The 22,633-nt window shown below is 33.2% G+C and overlaps 1 protein-coding gene and 1 long non-coding RNA gene across 4 annotated transcripts in view; both read right to left on the minus strand.

Annotated features, from left to right (window-relative positions):
• Window positions 1-4,166: 4,166 nt before the first annotated feature.
• On the minus strand, window positions 4,167-4,584 carry LOC141395021 (uncharacterized). Its single transcript, XR_012410532.1, has 3 exons — window positions 4,495-4,584; window positions 4,362-4,434; window positions 4,167-4,298 (listed from the first exon to the last, which is right to left on the minus strand). It is a non-coding gene; the product is annotated as an uncharacterized lncRNA (long non-coding RNA).
• Window positions 4,585-19,530: 14,946 nt separating this feature from the next.
• The window catches only part of drongo (Arf GTPase activating protein drongo), a 323,025-nt gene continuing 319,922 nt past the window's right edge, over window positions 19,531-22,633 (minus strand). For 2 of the 3 annotated variants that reach the window (XM_073970370.1, XM_073970372.1), the window contains exons 4-6: window positions 20,699-20,923; window positions 20,187-20,608; window positions 19,618-20,104 (exon numbers count right to left, since the gene is read on the minus strand). In XM_073970370.1, coding sequence (XP_073826471.1) covers window positions 20,066-20,104; window positions 20,187-20,608; window positions 20,699-20,923 — 686 coding nt within the window. In that variant the 3' untranslated portion in view covers window positions 19,618-20,065. Of the gene's footprint in view, window positions 20,105-20,186; window positions 20,609-20,698; window positions 20,924-22,633 lie in introns of all 3 variants that reach the window. The other variant, XM_073970373.1, reaches the window with a different exon arrangement.

The raw sequence follows: 22,633 nt of genomic DNA on the forward strand, positions 1-22,633 counted from the left end.
GTGGACGAGTCCAGAGCAACCCCTTAAATGCACCCACTCCTGACATCTATTGCATCTCACCGAAGGTTGGATGTGGGTGAAGATGCGAATGTGACAAACTGAGCACAGATATATTGGTCCTGGGTTTTCTTCCGTCCCGGCTCGGACCAATAGAATTCGGAGCAGGCATTCCGGGATATGCTGCTCCCAACACAGAAAAACGAAACAAATACGAACATGTACACACTGAGGTGGCAGCCGCTGGCCGGAACATTTGTTTTGTGTTGTTCCGGGTCAATCCGGTACGAAAGAACCCGCTGCCGTGGGATTGCATTTATTCATTTATTGCCTCAAATTTCAAAATATATGCAAAAATACCACAATTTTTATACATTTCGCACCGTATCTCCAAAACTGTTAATTTTTTCTGAATATTTTCTTTTGGAAAAATATTCCCTGGAATGTAATACACAACTCTTGAGAACATGTCATTGTTGTAAAATGCCTTTGTCCCGTTGTTTTCAGTAAATTTTTCAACGACGATTTAATAAAAATGTCAATAATGTAGTGAAATCCGAAATGCGAGAATAAACTGTTGGTGTGAACTGTGTTTAAAATACTTGTTGAAAAAGATATGATGCAAAATACCGCTGAAACAACATGAAGTAAGCATTTTAGAGTTTCAGAATGTTCTAAAGAATTGTTGAGAACTTTATTTGGAAGATTGTTGCAAAAGGTTACTTGGTTCAACTCCCAATAGTTTAGCCGATACTGACCAGAATTTCAGCAATTATGTAAAATTTTCTATATTTTATAGATTTTGATGACCTAGATGGAGTTTTTCTTATGTGGTTTCTTCAAAAGATAAGTTCTACTAGTTTATGGCTACAATATTGCTAAAGACAGCAAGGCCAAATTCCTATTCGTTTCTGAGATAAAGGCCTGATAAATGCAAAAAAGTGTAGATTTAGCCCGGTTTAGATGAGGCCATAAAATCCGAACTGGATCTGACAGGACAAAACCCAACTAGGGTTTTTGTAGTCTAAATATGTACTTTCAAAAAATTAATACTAGAAGTTGTTTGCATTTTCAGTGTTGCATAGTGTTATTCAATAGAAAACATGTTCCTTTTTTGCATAATGTTGATATTTAAGGAAGAAGTATGGTAAATTGCAGTTTTAGAGTCCGTTGGAGAATGGTCAATATCGATGGCGAAGCTGCCCCATAGGTGGGGAGGCTTCGCCACTTTCTAGACATTTTGTAAATTCTCAAAAATAATACCCAGCCAGCATTTTTTGAAAATTTTAATCAAATTCGAGTCTTTTTTGATCCGACTGCACGATTAAAAAGCTGGAATATAAGCTCATTTTCTGATCATAAATGACTCCTTTGTCGGGAGGAAAACGTAACCTAAGGCGACTCTTCTAAACAAATTACAAATGAGTCTTCCTCTGCATTAGTTTCGAGTCATTTTTGCCCACTTTCTGATGGTACACAGTCTTACATAAGTATACGTACGCCCCATAAATCTCGGGTTTTAGAAAAAGTAATGATATTTATGAAATTCCAACTACACAGGTTTATTTCGCCTCACTAATAAACAATATTTAATACAACAAAAGTATATTCCATAATATAAATAACGGTAAATTTTACAAAAACCAAAAAATGATACTTACAAAAGTATACATACGCCCCAAGGAAATATGAGTATTATCGTACAATTTATGGAATTAACAGCAAAATTTATACATTTTATTGTTTTGGCGAATGTGTCTGGGTGTCCGAGATATATTTTAGAGAAAAAAAAAATAATTTTGGGGTGTTAAATGCCGTTATTTAATGCCAAACTTCTTGTATAGCTCGTTAAAGCGGACCCTTGCCGATTTCTTTCCGTTTTAGGTATTTGAGTTCACAAAATCCACAATATTAGTGCTAGATTATTGATTTTGATATCCTAGAAAGCTTTTTAGTTGACCTTGTGCATAACACACCTTCCTGGGTGTCGATAAATTCACATTTTCCTGGGATATCTCAGGAAGTTAATAGATTCCTCGGAATTTTTGGCTCAAATTACATACAGAAGACCTTGAATTGTGTTTTAATATGGTGTTATATAATCCTTGGACACCAATTGTATTAGAAATGTACAATTATCCGATACTTTCCGACCCTATATTGACGGTAATGGTCATAATACGAAAACTACGTTGTTCACAGTGTAAATTTCATTCTTTTTGGTAGTGATTATATTTTGATGCTTTGGGAGCAAGTTTTTAACAGAATATTTCACATTTCCGATTCAATTGGTGTCCAAGGATTACATAGCACCATATTAAAACACAATTCAAGGTCTTCTGTATGTAATTTGAGCCAAGAATTCCGAGGAATCTCTTAACTTCCTGAGATATCCCAGGAAAAATGTGAATTTATCGACACCCAGGAAGGTGTGTTATGCACAAGGTCAACTAAAAAGCTTTCTAGGATATCAAAATCTATAATCTGACACTAATATTGTGGATTTTGTGTACTCAAATACCTAAAACGGAAAGAAATCGGCAAGGGTCCGCTTTAACGAGCTATACAAGAAGTTTGGCATTAAATAACGGCATTTAACACCCAAAAATTATTTATTTTTTCTTTAAAATATATCTCGGACACCCAGACACATTCGCCAAAACAATAAAATGTATACATTTTGCTGTTAATTCCATAAATTGTACGATAATACTCATATTTCCTTGGGGCGTATGTATACTTTTGTAAGTATAATTTTTTGGTTTTTGTAAAATTTACCGTTATTTATATTATGGAATATACTTTTGTTGTATTAAATATTGTTTATTAGTGAGGCGAAATAAACCTGTGTACTTGGAATTTCATAAATATCATTACTTTTTCTAAAACCCGAGATTTATGGGGCGTACGTATACTTATGTAAGACTGTGTATATAAAGTCTTTTTCGAGTCGTATTTTAATCATTTATTGGTGATTTATTGATTAATTTGGGACTCTTTTTCGAGTTTTTTTTTGAGTCATGTTAATTATCGTTTTTGAGTCTTTAGGGAGTCATTCATGAGTCTTTTTATTAGACGAAAACATTAAAAAAATTTTCTTATCATTCTTCTTTTTTTTTTGTTCTTTCCCTTGTTGTGTTGTCTTTTCTACTTTGCTATGACTTTTAATTATCCCCTTTAACTGAACATGTGTTGTGTTTGTCTATACTCTTAATATTATACGTTACATTTATATCAACGTTTTGTAGAAAGTGTATATGAGAATTATTTTCAACAAAACAAAGATAAAACAAAACAATCAGTATTTAATGAGCTATCTGTTCAAAATATGATCAGAAGATGCATAATTATAATCACTTTCCAAACACCTGGATGGCCTTTTTTTGATTAAGCATTTTTCAATCTTCTGATGATCAAAATGTGACAATAAATAACGAAAAAAATAGTCACATTTTAAACCCCTAAATGATTTATTTGTGATTACCACACATTTGTTGTTGTATTTTAATTTGAACTCTTTTCAATCGTTACAGAGAGTCACTTTCGAGTCCCTTTCTGATCATACAAGCGACTTAATCAGTTTTTGGTCACCAAAAGGACTCTAAAATGACCCCTCAATGTGATTTTTGAAAAAAAAAAAAACAATCTTCCAAATGCTGGCTGGGTATTTTAAAAGCAAAATTATAACTATTTATATATCAACACTTATAGTCGTGATATGCTAATATTTGTACCAAAAATAATTTGAAAAAACTTTAACGGTGCCGGTATGAGAACATTTTGAACAAAAACGTGGCGAAGGCGCCATAGAGAGAAAATTATGAATGTATTGGTGAAAATGGTTTGTAACTTCCCAGTAGAAAGTGTCTTCAAGACAACATTGATGACTCGTGCACGACACTTTCATTTCGTTGAGGACTCTTTGCCGACAGCCCTTTGGGGTCGTTGACGACATTTTCACACAAGTGTCCCAGTATTCATGCACGACAACTTGGGTGACAGGGTAAGCGAAGTTGTCGTCGACGACGATCTAGATGACTAAAATCCCCGTATTTCGTCGACGACTGTTTCACCGACCCTGTCTTGCTACTGGTCATCGATGACCCAACTAAAGACATTTTCGTTTATATTGTGGTGTGTCAAATTTTTATTTAATTATAAAATATATTATTTTTACAAAATAAATTAGTTTATTAATTAATAATACTTAGCTCCCGTATGTTCCGCAATCCAATATTTTCTTCCAGCTTTACCACGCCATACACGTCTTACCCCACCTGACCTCTCTTTATTTTTGGATTCTGCAAAAAGAAACGATTTTAAATGAATGTTGTGAATATCCACTAAATTTTCTATAATCTTACCTTATACCACAGACGTTGTATTTTACAGTCGCTGGAATTTTCAATGTTCTCCATGACTTCAACATACATGCACCTATTCAAAGAATAACTACAATTAATTTTAAAGCATTTTAATCTATTTATTCTAGCTTACCGTTTTTTTACATAATGCAGTTTGTATAAATAAAATTGTTCAATCAGTAACGCGGTATCCGAATTTTATGACATTATAATTTTTCATTTATTACAAATCAAAAATTTTATATTTGGATAAATATGTGTACAATTGTTTCAAAGCACACTTTTGAGAATTTTTCGGTTTGTTGCCAAGACACAATGCAAGACATGGTCATGCAAGTTGTCGTACATGACAATTTCGGAATATTCGTTAACGAATCGTCGACGAAAATGTCATCGAAGACTCGATTTTCTATTGGGTTTGCTATTGTCTTGCCAATACTGTCTGTGTGTTAACGCCTAGTTAGGATGGGAATTTTTTAGAATATTGTTGCAGCAGCATAGAAAACTACGTAAAGTGCAGGTTTGATGGTGGGTTGGCAGCCGCTGGCCCAAACACTATGGTTTCAGGTCAATCGGGCACGGAAGAACCCGCTTCTAAAGCAAGATCCCTTGATCTTTTGCATTTTGGAGAAAATATTAAAAAATATATATTTTGAAACTTTTTTTAACAAGAAATAAATGGAATATCTAAATTGAAGTCGTATACTTAGTTTTTGGGAATATAAAGTAGAGGAGTAGGTTTTTTCCTGACAGCAACACTATCTCATAATAATTTCCCAAGAGGTATCCACATTGGATATAACCGGATCTAATCATTCAGTAATTGTTTGTCCCACTTGAACGTTGGATTGCCTCCTCACTTTTTAAATTTACTCAGATTTGGCTCTTATGGCCTGACATTAATGAAAACATTAACAACTATTAATATTTGGTAAAAGTCATTGACTCGGGATTCAGGTAAGTAAATTTTTCACTGACGATACAAATGACAACAAAATCGAGTGAAAAAGTAAGCTATCAGAATTGAAGAGCACGAACTCCACGGGGGTCCTCCCACACGGCTTCCAGAAAACACCAGCTGTCACAAGTTCTTTTTTGGATAAAGCTTAATGATTTTTAGGTTACTACTCGATAACGCATATGCTAAGCGTTGGCTTAACACAGCGCCATTTGAAAATTTAAATTTAAAACCCATAGGTTAGTCTACACATTGAAATTTATGTCTTCAGGTTGAGCTGTCTGAAGACGCACTCTTGAAATTTTTTTGTTATTCCCTTCGAAAGTTTCTATAAATTTAAGTATATCTCAGACATCGAGCTATTTACCGTCTAAAGATTTCAGTCATATAAAAACTACAACAATTCCTCTAACAGATAGTGAAATTTTCATGAAAATATCTCAATCCATTGCTGAGATATAGACATTTGACATTTAGTTAGTTTTAAAAAATAGCTGCTACCAATAATAAATATTGCCATATCATCATCACACACCCACCACTCATTGTTTTAGTGTGGTTGTATAAATATTTACCATAGTTTTAGGCACTAAATTAAAAGAGTGAAGCAATACGACTATTGTTATAATACTCTTTTAACACACAGCCTAAAATTATGCTTTATTAAATTTGTGCAGCAATGCGAAATCATTGTACTAACGATGTGGCAACATTGTTTGTTTTTTCGTTTTTGTGGTAACAGGCGAACAGAATCGTGTAGCAGCTATATTTTGTCACAAGCTAAACTTCAAATGGCTATAACTCAGCAATTAATGGAGCTAATTTCATATAATTTCCACCATTGTCTAGGGGAAATATTGTAGTTTTTGTTTGTTTTAAAAAATAACGAATTAATGAAATTTAAAATGGAGAAATCTTGTGAACTTTGAAAACATCTTTAATTCAACAGAATTAATGGAAACTGAGGTATTTGTTAGGAAATTTGGATGAAATATGTTGCTCCCGCACTGAACTATGGGAAAACAATCTGACTTTGTGTGTCGTTGTGATGATTCTCTGAATCTGAAGGAAAACAATAAACTTTTCAGAACATATTTAATTCAATAGACATATGAAAACTGGTGATTTTTATACCCTCAGCATTTATGCTAACGAGGGTGTATATACACTTTCTTTCATACGGGCAAAATGTGCCTCATCGAAATAATGGTTTTAGACCCCAAGTATGTTTGGACGAAATGTGTTTCAGACAATTTGGAGTCGATCTAGCAATGTCCGTCCGTCTGGCTGGAGCGCACGATAACTCTCGAACGGATCAACCGATTCGGTCCAAAATTTGGCTTTCGTAATATTTTGTCCAAACTTAGTTTAAGTTCGAAGATGGGTTATATCGGTACACTCCATCCGGTACCTCCCCCACAAAAGTTCGGAAAATTTGTACGTACGATAACTCTTGAAGGGCTTATCCGATTTGGTTCATACTTTGCACATCGTGAAATGTCTACAAGATTTAGATGAGATTCCAATATGGACTCAATTGGTCCACTCCTTCAGGTACCTCCCACACAAAATTTCGGATAAGTTCAGTTTAGGACCTGCTCTCGAATCGCTTTGATTTTTGTTGTAGCAACTCCTATTCACAGCCCCCCATACGACGGTACAACTTTTATAAGGGGCAAGTCCATACTTCCTGAGAAAATAGTCTGAAAGTTGCAAAAAACCCCTATGATACCGTGCGTAGTAGGAGCGTAAGATAACTCTCGAACGGATCTGCCGATTCGGTCCAAAATTTGGCCTTAGTAATATTTTGTCCAAACATAGTTTAAGTTCGAAGATAAGCCATATCGGTCCACTCCTTCAGGTACCTCCCCAGAAAAGGTTAAAATTTTTCGGAAAAATTGTTCGTAGGTAACTCTTGAAGGGAGGGAGTGACCGATGTGGCCCATACTTTACACATCCTAATATATCTACCAGGTATAGATCAGGTTCAAATATGGATTATATTTGTCCACTCCATCCGATACCTCCCACACAAAATTTCGGATAACTTCACTTGAAGACCTGCTATTGAATCACTTTGATTTTTGTTGAAGCAAGTTGCATTCACTGCCTCAATTACGATGGTATCCATTCCTTTAGGTACATCCTCCGCAAAACGTTTGATCTTTAATCATAATCAGCTTTTTTTTCGCTTCATACGCCCAAAATTTTTAAACCCCTCTAAATACATACATTTTTTGAGAAAAAATTGTTTCAATATACACATGCTGGGGGTATATATCTGTCGCAAAGCCGACTGATACTTTTTTACTTGTTTTAAGGAAATTTTTATGAAAAATGTTTCTCCGGTATTGAAATATGGAAAAACAAGTTGATTTTGCGTGTCGTTGTAATGACTCCGTGAAAATAAAGGAAAACAATTATATAATTACCAATTATCGAACTAAAACAGTCAAAAACTTCATGGTTTTATCGAAAATAACATCCCTGTTGACATCACATATCGTCAGCCTTTAGGCCAATGAGCCATAAACACTTTGGTGCACTCAGAACTGTGCCTAATAATTTCTCATAAAATCATCGATGTTTTGGTCAATAAAATGTCTTTTACGCGAACACGTCTGCCGTTTAAATGTTTGGAAATGTGCTCCACATTCAGAGGAAGGTAATCTGATATGAAAACATCCGCTATTTTAATACACTGAGAGAAATCTCAGCACATTTTTCAAATTGAACACACCCTGTGGACTTTTAATGTTATATGCGTTCTTATTTCGATGTCCGTGACTGTTCTCAACAGTGGTATGTTCTAATATAAATGGAACAGGTTATGCTCTATATGCCGGATTTTACGAATTTAGTAGTTTGGTTTAACTGAACTCACATATGTAAGCCACTTATTCGCCTGAAAACACAGTCATGGAAATTGAGGTTTTAGATTCCCTCAGTGTATTAAAATAGCGTTTGTTTTTTTATATTAGATCACCTTCCTTTGAATGTGGAGCATACTTTCAAACCTTCAGACGGCAGACTTGTTCGCGGAAAAATAATTTATTGTAAGAAATTTTGACGCTTTTCATTTTTTTTATACCCTCAGCATTTATGCTAACGAGGGTATATACACTTTCATACGGGCAAAATGTGCCTCATCGAAATAATGGTTTTAGACCCCAAGTATGTTTGGACGAAATGTGTTTCAGACAATTTGGAGTCGATTGAGCAATGTCCGTCCGTCTGTCTGGCTGGCTGGCTGGAGCGCACGATAACTCTCGAACGGATGAACCGATTCGGTTCAAATTTTGGCTTTCGTAATATTTTGCCCAAACTTAGTTTAAGTTCGAAGATGAGCTATCGGTCTACTCCTTCCGGTACCTCCCCCACAAAAGTTCGAAAATGTTCGGAAAATTTGTACGCACGATAACTCTTGAAGGGAGTAACCGATTTGGTCCATACTTTGCCTATCGTGGAGCGTGTAGCAGACTTAGATCAGGTTTTAATATGGACTCAATCGGTCCACTCCGTCGGGTACCTCCCACACAAAAATTTGGAAAAGTTCAGTTTAGGACCATCTCTCGAATCGCTTTGATTTTTGCTTTAGCAACTTGTATTCACTGCCCTCCATACGACGGTATAAGTTTCATCAGGGGCAAGTCCATACTTCCTGAGAAAATAGCCTGAAAGTTGCAAAAAACCCCCATGACACCGTGTGAGAAGGTTGGAGGGCAAAATAACTCTCCAACTGGTCTGCCGATTCGGTCCAAAGTTTGGCCTTAGTAATATTTTGTCCAAACAAAGTTTAAGTTCGAAGATAAGCCATATCGGTCCACTCCTTCAGGTACCTCCCCCACAAAAGTTCAAAAATGTTCGGAAAAATTGTGCGTACGATAACTCTTGAAGAGAGTGGCCGAATTGGACCATACTTTACACATCCTAATATATCTACCAGATATAGATCAGGTTCAAATATGGACTATATTTGTCCATTCCATCCGGTAGCTCCCACACAAAATTTCGGATACATGTTCACTTTAAGACCTGCTTTCGAATCACTTAGATTTTTGTTGAAGCAACTTGCATTCGCTGCCTCAATTGCGATGGTAAAAGCTTTTTCAGGGGCAAGTCCATACTTCTTGAGCAGTTGTAAAAAACCCCTATGGTACCATATGTAGTGGCTGGAGATCCATTTTTTTAGTATCTCCTCCGCAAAACTTTTAATCCTAATCAACATTTTTGTCAGTTCAAACGCCCAAAATTTTTAAAACTCCCTAAATACATGCGTTTTTTTGTGAAAAAATTGTTTCAATATACACAGGCTGAGGGTATATCTCTGTCGGCAAAGCCGACTGATACTTTTTTACTTGTTTTTTTTTTTTTGAAATGTTCCATCTTATCAGTATCCGAAGCACTCGATTGAATTCGTCGAGATTGTCTGTGTAATATTCTTATATTCTCCTATTGAAATTCCGAGACGTTTCATTTATCTGTCAATTTAAGTCCTTTTACGCTGTTGTTTCGGTGTCCGCTGAATTATTTATATGGTTTCTTTGGTGTAAAATGCCCTGCTTTGTCGACTGAAAGAAAATTTGGAGTTAACATCTCAACAATTCGCGAAAATAGAATGATAAATGCCAATTTTTTAGTACTATCGGAAAAATGATCAGAAAATCATTTCGCAAAGAGCTATAAACATATATATAACGTGTTTGATATGGAACATCATAGAGCTTAAATGCCTACATGATTAAAAACGTAGATTCATTCAGTCATTTGGGGATAAATAAGCTAACATTAACAAAAACTTAGGTGTTATATTCTACTGACGTGGAGTGTATAACCTAAATCCTAGGTAAAGGGTGTAACAAATTTTCTTCGAAAATTATGGGGAAGCGTGTTATATTTGCAAATGTAAAAAATCAGTTCGATATTGGTAATCTAAGGTATACGAAATACAAAAAAGAGTGAAAATCATAAAAAAAAACAACATAAACATTTTTATTATTTTGATAAATATTTTTGTTTTTTTATTAGAATAAAACATAAAAATATAAAACAGTGTTTTGGATGTATGTGGGTGTGTGTTGGGGGATATATAATTTACGCAGTGTAAAATACACGAATAAAAATTAATGAACTTAATAAATGGTACGTATACATAAAAATCATATTAATAATCACTATCATCACGCCGTTACAAATAATTTGTATACTACAATTAAAGAAAATAAAATAAAATGTTTTTTTTTAGTTAAGTTACAATTTTTATTAGTTATTTGTATGGTTCTAAAAAGGAAAGAAATTTAAAATATAATACCGCAATCAAATCTTTGAAGGAGAATATGAATAATAAAATGACAACAAACTATTTCCTTTGTAGTGAGGAAAACAACATTAAAACAAAACGTATGGCCTGTTTCACGCAGACGATTCGAATACAAATTCGTCCAAACTTCTATTTTTTAAAAAAAAAAATGGTCTGTTCTAGTATTGCATGAATCTACTAATTTTTACTATTTTTTCCGATAACATAAAGGAAAAAACGTTATCGTATTAAAAAGTAGTAGCTTCTTGCAGGTTCTGGAACAGAGCAAATATTTAAATTGTTTTTATTTTCAATCAAGCAAACATTTCCTTCAGCAACAGGAATTCGGTAGTAATTCGAACGAATTTGAATTCGAAACGTCTTAGAGAAACAGGGCATTAATTTTATAAAAAAAAACTGCAAAATGGAAAATAATATAAAAAGGTATAACACTTAATGACAAAAAGTAAACCGCAATAAAACAATGAACTATAAAGAACTTTACAGAGATATAGAAAATATGAACAGATAAAAGACTTGGGTGGTACTCTGAAAGTAAATTTGCTGTGAGTTTTCTCACTCTCACCTTTAAATTGAAATCAAAGGATAATTTGCAGCACAGAAGATATTTTTTTTAAATAAAAATTAAAACAGAAACAAAAATAAAACACAATAGCACGTAAAACTTTATTAAAGAATTAACAAATTACGAATAACATTTTCAACGAAAATCAATTCAATAGCAAAACAATGAAAGCCAACTAATTTTATTTTAACACCATAATTTTTAATATAATTATTAGCGGTATTCACTCATGGTGGTAGATTTACAACTCTAGGGTTTTTACAACGAAGTGTGAACGACTTTTTTGTGAATGTTGTAAACAAATCAAACATCTTATCGTCGTCGTAAGTCTATCTTTTAGTTTCAGTTTTATTACACTTTTTTAATAAAAATTTGTTTTTTCTTTGCCTCCATTCTTTTATTCGTTTTATATTTCCCATTTTTCTACCACAAAACAAAACTCCGACATAAAATAAAACTCACAACAAAGTGACGGCAAAACAATCAGATGTTATACACCCTTGTAAAAGTACAATGGAATGTTTACAATACTTTTAGGTCGAGTAAATAAACAACCCTGTGGTAAATTAAACTTTCATGTATTTTGTTGTTGTGGTATTATAAACAGTTGTAGTTGTATCTACAATGCCGGTTTACCACCATGAGTGAATACCGCTATTGTTTTTTTGTGTTTTTACAACTATTTTTGTTTCAGTTTTAATGTTTTTTTTCGAAAAAAAAAACTTTTCTGAGATGTTGCTGGAATAAGTAGGTCTCTGGATGGGTGCCAGTTTAGTGGTTTTGTTGTTGTTTATTTTCTATAGTTTATGAAAACGAAATAATTTAAGGTGGATAAATAAATAAAAATGATATTTTTGTTTGTAATTATTTTGTTGCATTAATTAATTACAAATGTGTTAAAGCAATTATATATTTTTTCACAGATTATTTTTAATTTATTTTTTTATTAAATCTACAGGGTGAACCAAAATTTGTGGAAAGGAGTTGAATGCGTTATTTAACCAAATGCCCGTCTATGGTTAAAATATATAATTTGATGACGGCAGTTTGCTTGGACAATGAAATGGTCTCAGTTATATTTTAATACTCATAAATGTTTGCACGAAGTTAGAGGTTACGTCAAGGAAAATGCCAATAATTTTTAAAAATGATCGGATTGTATTTAGCTGTTGATATTAACCATTGTGAAAAAAATACCCAATTTGAAATTCTGGGGGCATATTCCGACAAATTACGAACATGAAACTTGAAAACTAAGAGGTCAATAGTCCTCTCCTTTGATGCAAATTATATCAATAATATATGATCTAAGAATATCAATTAATTATATCAATAACATAACGTGTCGCAATCATTTGAACTAAATTCCGTTGAAAACTAGTGAACAGAGGAAGTAGTGTAGGTTATCACACATGGTCTTACCCAGGGACGTACGCAGGATTTCAATTCGCGGGGGCCCACCACCTCGACCAAAAATCATAAAAATTTTAAATGTTGTGCAGCGTTGCTTAAAGCTATTTCAAGGGTTATAACCACTTATTGAGCATCAACAAATATATTTTATTATGTTTTTTACAAGATATCTACCAAATTTTTTTCATCTGAAAGGTCACACCCTTAGCTACTTTCGGAATTTTTTCTGTCAAAAAATCTTGCTTAGTTTTCTGACAAATGTCCGCCTACAAAACACTGTTTTGCTGTTTGGGGTGGCCACTACGAATACGAATAAACCGATCAGAATATATTTTTGTGCGGTCATTACGAATCTAATAATCATGTCCTTTAGCGAAACGGAATTAAAAAAAATCCATTTAAAAAATGTGATCTGTTCAAAACTGCGATTTTAACGAAACAAATTGATAGTTTTCGGCCTCCGTCAACAGTTTTTTTTTAAGTCTGTCGATTAAGCACACGATTGGTGTTTATAATAGTCCCACGAAAACGTATGAAGGTCGGATCATTCATTTTCGTGCTACAGTGGGCACCGCTTTCAAAAGTGCCACTTCGAGTAAAACACGTTTTTAGTTTTTATGCTATATACACAACACAATAAATGTCTCAATCGAAATTTTTTGCGACATATAATACTCTACCTGTACTTTAAAATGAGTCAATAAAATAAATTTCGATTTTTTTTTTAATTTGCATGTAGCTATAACCCCTTAAAGGTTGTTGTTAATAGATTTATTGGTACAAAGTATATATATTCAATTCAATTCACAAAATTTAGGATACAATTTTGAAGATTTTAGCCTAATTTTTACGAATACAGATTTTTAAGTTGGAGATCCCCATGCAGGAGGTGCTTGATATGTATTCATGTTTTAATTTATTTATAATTTTTTCCTAATTGTAGCAGTAGAAGTTTTTGGACTTTGCTGGACCCTGTTCATGGAACTAGAATATAAATATCTCATAAATTAAATGTATTGCTTCAAATGTTACATAGTTTTGACAAATAACAATCGATCCTTATTGAACCTCACATAATTATTCCATAAGGAATCTACTCTTGCAGAATGATCACTTGTGAACTTGTAAACAGTTGGAAATGAACTAAAAAAATTGTGACTTTTTTCTGGAAAATAAGTACAATAAACAGCCCTTTTCCGACAGTTATATGCCCTCAGCCTGTGTTAATTTGTGACTATGAACAGATCGAATGCCGACTACACAACCAAAATATTTCCCTGACTTAGTGCATTTTGGAAATGGATTTTATTATGAGAGTCACTCCTTTCGATAGTTACCGCGCCCATAAGCTATTTTAGTGGGTCACCGTACTATTTAGAGCTTTTTCGGGAAACATGGACTTGTCCACGAAAAATAGGATATCGTTGTAAACAAGCCTACAAAATGTCCAAAGGATCCTCGAACAGTCTGCAGTTATGTTGAAGTTGTGTACTTTTGGATGTAATTTTACGATATTTGAAGGATCCGATACAATCCATTTCAGGTTTGTTCCATGTCTGGAAAAATCTCTTTCGATGTGGAAAGTTTAGACTCCCTTCGAGACATATCGTACACACCAATTTAGCGAACAATTTTGAACTTTCATAGCAGAGGTACTTATTATTGGAATTACTTATTATTAGATTTACTCTAATTTAAAATCAATACCAAACCATTCTGAATCAATTTGTTATCAAATCGCGACAATTCAGAGCATTGCACCATTGACAATATCGCAATTTTTTTGGTTTTTTTATAAACTCACGAATTTTTGTGTTTTATTTTATTTATTTATGTTATTGTACCTATCATACAAGAGAATATGTGCTCATTTGCAAAGAAACGGAAACTTTTTTTCGCCGAATCGACTTAAAAACGCGTTTTCGTTATCAGCACAATTTTTTCCCAAATGGTACTGGTGTGGTATTTTTTTTTTGGTTATAGCCCTATTGTACATGACAAAATCATTGCAAATATTTATAAACTCCATATGTTTGTTTAATAAAAACATGCAAATACGGATTTTGAATATTTTTATATTATGGAAAATAATAACTACGAAAATTGTTGTAATTTATAGCTTTTTATGCTCATAAAATATCGAAAGAAGACACTTTATCATTCCAAGGACGAATTTCTTGGGTTAAAAAATTACGAACACGAAACTTGAAAACCTTGCCCTCTTCTTTGATTAAACTATATCAATAAAAATGATGCAAAAATATCAATAATTATATCAATAACGTAATGTGTTTCAGTCATATAAAATAAATTCCGTGGAAAACAGTGCCCACGGGATGTGGTGTAGGATATCACATGGTCGCCGCCGTCCGACTATAGCCTACTCTTAATTGTTTTTAAGCACAAATAATACGACAACTCTAGTATTAATCAATATTTAGTACCAACAACGTATAACGTATAAAAATTCAAATGGTGTCTGACAACACGTGGTGTAGGCTAGGCCAAATAGATTTCGAGCAGCCGTCGTATCAATAACATAACGTGTGGGAATAATATAAAATACATTCCGTGGAAAACAGTGTCCAGAGGATGTGGTGTAGTAGGGTATCAAATGGTCGGCCCCGTCCGACTATAGCCCACTCTTAATTGTTTTTACTTGTTTTGAACTACAAATAATACGACAACTGTAGTATTAATCAATATTTAGTACCAACAACGTCCCCTATTCAGTAACTTTTTAACAACTTTACTCATTGTTTATTTTACAACAATTTCATTTGTTTGTTTTGTAGTTGTTACAAAAACAAAAGAAACTTTAACAACTTTTCAATCGATAAAAGTTACAGAATAGGCCTACAGAACTGACATTAAAACACGGGCCATGTTAAGGGGGATCGTTTTATTAGTAACGCACAAAAAGGGCAAGTTTTTATATCCTGGGGTATTAGCATTTCTCTGGAGACAAGGCAAATTGTAAACTAATAAAAATGGTGCAACTATTGGCAGAAGACTATGTAACAAATGTTATGAAGGTGAGAGCACAATGCAAAATACATGCTTATTGAAGCCTAAATTTATGTAAACGAATAAAGAAATGCAAGATCGCATTTTATTCTTTTACATGAAATTAAGCGTGATGCAAGCAACAAAGTTCATTGTACTTTAACCTTTAGCCCCGTATAAGGCAGAAACAGAAAAAATTCCCACAAAGCTGCATTTTGGTGGAAAGCTAAGGGTTTGCAATTAGAAGTTATGTCCTAAAAGTCCCCATCGATCCCATGTGAGCAAAATAAATTATTCGCAGTCAAAGGTCTTTTTTTGGATGTCTTTTCCAGTTATTTAGATTTTTACATAGACGAAGGGGAAAGAAAGGAAAATAATTTTGTTAGGGGTCGATTATGCATTGCCACTAAACTTGAGTTGCGTTGTCAATTGTCAGCACAACTGAGATGGAATGTTGTATTATTGATGTCAACACTGGGTTGTCGATAAACGTGTTATCGATCAGTGTTTTTTCAAACTTTTGAACTCTATATTAATCTAAAAGGCACACTTCACCAAAAAAACTATTTTAAAATGATAAGTTCAGTGGATTATTTTTTATGATGAAAGAAATTGAAATAAAATTGAAATTAAAATGTACAGGACATGACATCTATTAGAATAAATTTGAGGGACAGGTCGAATGCATTGGAATTGCCGTCTGCACTGTAAGTTGAAGCTCATGTTGGAAAGATCTGTATAATCAGTAAATTATTTTAGGTTTAAGGCGTATTTTCGATTGAAAAGGATGCCGTAGTTTACATTGTGGAAACGTTAAAGGATGACTTCAAAGAAAGTTACAGATCAACAGCAATACCCCCACTTTCAAAAGTGTGCGCTGCGTTGAGATTTTTTGCTGAGGGAAGTTTCCAAAAGTCCCATGGCAATGATTACAACAATTGCATGGCTCAATTTACATTGTCGAACGTATTGAAGGAAGTTGTCCACTTGATAGAGGACAAGTTGTGCCAAAATTGGATCGTTTCGAAATTGTCGGAGGAGGAAAAATAAGACAAAACAAAAATCATTTTTATTTTTTGAAATTTTGCCTGTTAGGGCGAAGATCATTTTTTTTTTAATGATTTTATTAATTTTCTCGTTTAGAGTTAAGCTTAATGATCTGAAATTATTTGCAAGTGAAAAAGGAAAGCCATGGACTCGAACCCACATAGTCACCAAATTACGTTACCTGGTTTCATTGGTGGTAAAGCAAATCTTCGGACGTATCGACTATGTAATGGCTTCTCTGTCCTAGAACTTATCGTTTTTCAAATGCAAATGTGTTTTTATACATTAACGGATATTTGGCCGTTGAAATGTATTTTCTTCACAACAACCGCTTTTTGCGATGCCTTTGAAGTTATGAGTTTTGGCTTTGAACGCTAACACGCCGTGACAACATTTTTTTGATATGTTTTTCAAGGACGTGGGTTCAAATCCCAGCCGGGCTCAGCCTATTTTTTATTTTTTGAAATTTTGCCTGTTAGGGCGAAGATCATTTTTTTTTAATGTATAAAAACACATTTGCATTTGAAAAACGATAAGTTCTAGGACAGAGAAGCCATTACATAGTCGATACGTCCGAAGATTTGCTTTACCACCAATGAAACCAGGTAACGTAATTTGGTGACTATGTGGGTTCGAGTCCATGGCTTTCCTTTTTCACTTGCAAATAATTTCAGATCATTAAGCTTAACTCTAAACGAGAAAATTAATAAAATCATTAAAAAAAATCATTTTTATTCAAAATGAAAATCCCTGGCTGTATAGATGGAACCCATGTGCACATTGGATTTGCACTCAATTTATCAATATTTCAACGTGTTTTGTTGTTGTTATTTTCACCATATTTTGCAAATAATCAACAATTGTTAAGAAAATGTTTTTTCCTTTCAATTTTACTTCTTGTTTCTTTGAAAATATTCACTGCAACTGAAAATAACTGGTTGCTGAGAAATAGCCGGTTCGTCAACTGAGATTCTTTAGATGAAGGTTGGCCATACATAAAATAATTTTGACAACTGACAACTAAACTCAATGATAATTGCTATCGATAATCGACCCCTTAATATATATACAATGTTCGACCTCATATTATAATGAGAGAGTCAGATTTGCGGTTGTGTCGCATAGTTTTCCCATACACCCAGGTACTTGGCTTCCAGAAAAAGACTTAACGCAACTCCGTCTAGTACGGGAAGGGTAAATTCGGCAACCTTCCTCTTCCTGGTGAAAAGACGAGCTCTGTTTTTGTCGGGTTTACGCCTAGACCGTTCCGATGAGCCCAAGTCGAAAGTTTTACAAGGGCCTTCGTACCGACTCTATCAAAATCTTGTAATATCCCATTTATCACCAGGAGCCATAGCAGAGGTGACAGCACACCCTCCTGGGGTGTACCCCTGTTGACAGACTTCCTGATAGAACTCATCCCTAAATGCGAGTTGATAATTCTGCTCTCCAGCATCCTATCAATCCATTCAATAAGGAGAAAGGACATATCTATGTAAGATAGGGAATCATGTATTGAGTTTGACATGACACAATTATGGTCCGATCGATGAAAAAACTTTACAAGTTAATTATTGTGGTTAAAAAACTCATTTCTACAAAAAATTTTAAAAATCGGATCGAATTTTGATATATCTCTAATATGCATATTTGGCCGATTTTGGGTATTTTGAGCCCTCTATAGCTATATCAAAATCCGATCAGATTTTCAACATTTTTTTTAGAAATAGTTTTTAGTGCTAATGGAGTGCATCTTTCGGTAGTCACGCTCTTGTAAAAATCATGAATGAAAATGCATAATTTGATGTCATTCCAAATCACTTGTACATAATATTTAACAGCATATTTGGAGGTAAACTTTTTGCTGGGATAGTCTGTCTTTTAGAACCGCTATATCTCAAGAACGGTTTGCTCTAGAAAAAAATCGTAAAGACCAAAATTTTTGAGAATTTCTCCATCTACTCCATTTACTCGTATTCACTTTTGGATTGGACCCACCGTTTTCAACAAAAAATGTCGAAAACCTAAAAAACCCTTCAAATTTGACCTTTGATCACGCATAACTTTTTTTGTACATATGGGAATATTGCTATTTCAATGTGTTTTTTTTAACGTGGCTATATATCATCTTGGCTATATATCCTGTTTAATACAACCAAAATGCCCATATCAACAACGGACCTTGTGGAGCTGGCTTATTTTTCAAGTTTTTCTGGGGGAGTTAACATTCTTGCGGATACGAGACAAATTTTAAAATAATAAACTAAATAATGGTTGAATGTGTAACAAATGTCATAAAGGGCCATCAAGCTTTGATCGCAAAAAATTATTAAATTTCTCAGAGCAGGGGTATCCATCCACCTTCTTCCCCAATATAACCAAAATTAAATTAAATTTTCTTGATGATTTTGTGAGACAATTCATTTTGACTTACATTCAATTCTTATCCATAGATTTGGGTACTCCCTGTATATTCATTTTTTTATTTTTATTTTTATTTAAATTATTTTATTATAATATTTATTTATTTATTTTCTTATAATAAAAATATGTATGTATGTATGTGTGTTTTATAGTATTTCTCTCTTTTTTACTTTTTGTCAATGAAGTATTTGTTTCACTTTAGTTTGGTTTTAATTTATTTGTTGTAATTTATTTTGATTTTAGTTTTTGTGGTTAAGAAAAAATATATTTATAAAGGTTTGTTTTTGTTTATTGTTGAAGATGTTGTTCGTTTTGTAATAATTATTTATTAAATTTGTTCGATTTTTTTTTTTGTAACACTTTTTTCAATTTATAATTTGTTGTAATTTATTATGTATATATAATTGTATTTTATATTTATAATAATTACTTTGTGTTTTTGTTTTTTTTTTTTTTTTTTTCTAATATTTTATTTAATAATATTATTAATATTTATAACTATTGTTCATAAAATGGACTATTCTTTCTTGTTTAGATAAGGCTTTAGATTTTTCTTCTCTGTTGGTATTTTTTGTATAAGGAAAATTTATATATGTATTGTTTTTTATATATTTGCAGCCTATTTTATTTATAAATTTTCTGTAACTATATCCCTATTCTACCCCCTATATAGTAGAGGTATATAACTGGGAACATAGGTAAATATTGTAAAAGAGAATTTCGTTTGTTTTATAATTAAAAAAAAAGAAATAAACTATATAAACCACAGTTATAGTTTTAAGAGAAAAAATAGAGATAGAGGGTAGGAGGACGTTTAATCCTCTCAATTTGTTTTAGTAAAATCAAAATTAAAAACTAAGGGGGGGTTGGTTTTCCACTAAACTATGTACAAATCATTGAGGTGCTTAGGTACGTCTAAGCATTTCATAGTTTAGCAAAGGATCATTGGCGTATCTAAGGCTTCGTAAATCTCATAAAAATGGATTATTTGAGTTTAGAGCTCCACTAGCCTGTAAAGAGGGAAACAAACAAATAACCAACAATTTTATATAATAATCATTTAAATATTGCTGCAATTCATCGATTACTTACCGCAAAAGGGTTATTGAAAGCATTTCCCGTTAGTCCTGCTCCTGTTGCTGCAATTTGTTGTTGTTGATGCATTGCACCGAAACCAAAGCCACAACCATTTGGTATTCCGGTAGTGTACATTGTTGCCGCTGCTGCTCCAATGGTTACTCCTCCAGGTGTTGCTATCGCCGCTGTTGTTGGCATATTACTGGCATTGTTGTTGTTGTTATTGGTGTTGGCGAAACCATTTGCTGTATAATTGAAGAATCCCACATTGGCCTGTGATTTTTGTCCATTCAAAAATCCATTTGCCATGCCATTTGGTATCAGTGTCATTTGACCAAACAGTTGTGTTGCATTCGGAGCATTGCCGTTATTTTGAAATGGATTTGCCACAACAGCTGGGGTATGGGCGGCAAAGGGATTAACTGTACCATTTGTAGCTGGAAATATAAATGTGATAAATAAAATAATCAAAAAATAGAATAAAGTGAAACACAATTTTTTTTGTAGTGTGTTGAAATTCTACTTACGATTTCCAAAACCAGATTCCACAACATTTGCTGTGACAATTGATGCAGCATGGGCTGCAACCGCTTTACTTTCTCGCAACTGTTCATCCAGATCTTTAAGGGCGGCATAACGATCCGCTGCTGGTGCTGCAGGAGATGTGCTGACATTACTGTTGTTGTTGTTATTGTTAAAGCCATTTGTGGTGGAATTTTTATTAATGGTAATACCATTAGACATTGGAAGACCTAAAAATAAGAGTTTGAAAAAAAGATCAGTTTATTAACTATAAATATTTAAACAAATATAACAAATTTTTTCTTTAAGCATTTTACATATTTAGATGTAAAATAAAACAAGTGTGTTAAATTTTCATTACAACAACACATTTGTTTCTAAACTTAAAAATATATGATTTTTTCTAATTCAAAAATAATTTATTGTACAAAGTCAACCAATTATGTGGTTTCGGGGAGGGGTTATTAAAATTGAAGAAATATTTGTTGACAAACTTGTTTTATTTTCACTCGTACATAATTTTTCATTTTAAACAATTTTTGTTTAGCTTTATTAAAGTTTTTAAGAATTATGAGAGGCTAAATTAGTAAGTAATTTGCTCAAGGCGCAGATGAGCTTTGAATAAATGCCAATCCAAGAACAAATAAAATTAAATCACAAGCAGTGTAAAAATTAAAAAAATTAAATATAATTTTCGAAAATAACGGAAAGGCGTTTAGCTTAATGATCAAAACTTCTTTTCATTGAAACGAATATACCACCAACCATACCTTTTCTTTAATTCGGGTCAATATAAAATTAGGAAAGAGTTTCAATAAAAAAGCTAAGACATCTGATCACAACACGTGGCGATATTCGAAACTATAGTCTTTTTTTTCATTTTCCAAAAGTACATCAATTTCAATTACATCCAACATTTAAAAAAAGGGTTGTTTTAAATTTTGAAACGAACGGAGATATTTCTCAAATAAAGAACAAACAAGTAAGGAACAAAATGTACCATTGTAAATGAGGCCGCTCCAACAATCTACTGAAAAAGAGTCAAAACGATGCGAGAAGAGCTATTAAACTTCACTTTATCCGAATTTTGTGTAGGAGGTACACGAAGAAGTGGACCGATATACACGGTGTGCCTTAACCAAATTTAAATGGAAGGTGCTCACACCTGGGAAGTTTTTGCAGATTCTGAAACTACAATGCTCATAGATGAAAAATATCAAGAAAAAAAAAAAAAATCGCCGGAGGGATTTTCAAATAAATCGCGATTTAAGTTCACATTTTTAGGGGTTCTTTAGATTTTCACGACTTTGCTTGGAAACCGCTAGTCCTATGTAAATGGGCCTAAACATAATATCGTAGGTTTTACCGTTTTTGAGATATAGAAGTTCAAATTGAGACAATGCACTGACTGTATCGCCTCCTTATAAAACAATATCATGCTCAGTGCGCCTTAAATACCTTTTGATGAAAACCGTTTACACATGGGAAGATTTCACGGATTCTGAAACAGCAATGTTCATAGATAAGAAAAATAAAATAAAAACAGAAAAAAATCGCCGGAGGGATTTTTAAATAAATCGCGATCAAAATTCACAATTTTAGGGCTTTTTTAGGTTTTCACGATTTTGCTTAGAAACCGCAAGTCGTATCGAAATGAGTCTAAAGCAAATGTTGTAGCTGTGGAAATTCTCTACAAGACTGCAAGACTGCATTTTTTCCTATGTTGTAGCATTTTCAAGATATATGTTTAATTTGGGAAATTTCAGTAATGACATTGTTTTATAAGGAGGCGATACAGTCAGTGCATTGTCTCAATTTTAACTTCTATATCACAAAAACGGTAAAACCTACGAAAATATCATAACGGTCAATCTTGTGGAGAATTTTCACAGCTACAACATTTCCTTTAGTCCCATTAACATAGGACTCGCGGTTTCCAA

This window comes from Musca autumnalis, unplaced genomic scaffold (assembly GCF_047663935.1).
Source record: "Musca autumnalis isolate F117 unplaced genomic scaffold, ASM4766393v1 scaffold_2, whole genome shotgun sequence".
Taxonomy (NCBI): domain Eukaryota; kingdom Metazoa; phylum Arthropoda; class Insecta; order Diptera; family Muscidae; genus Musca; species Musca autumnalis.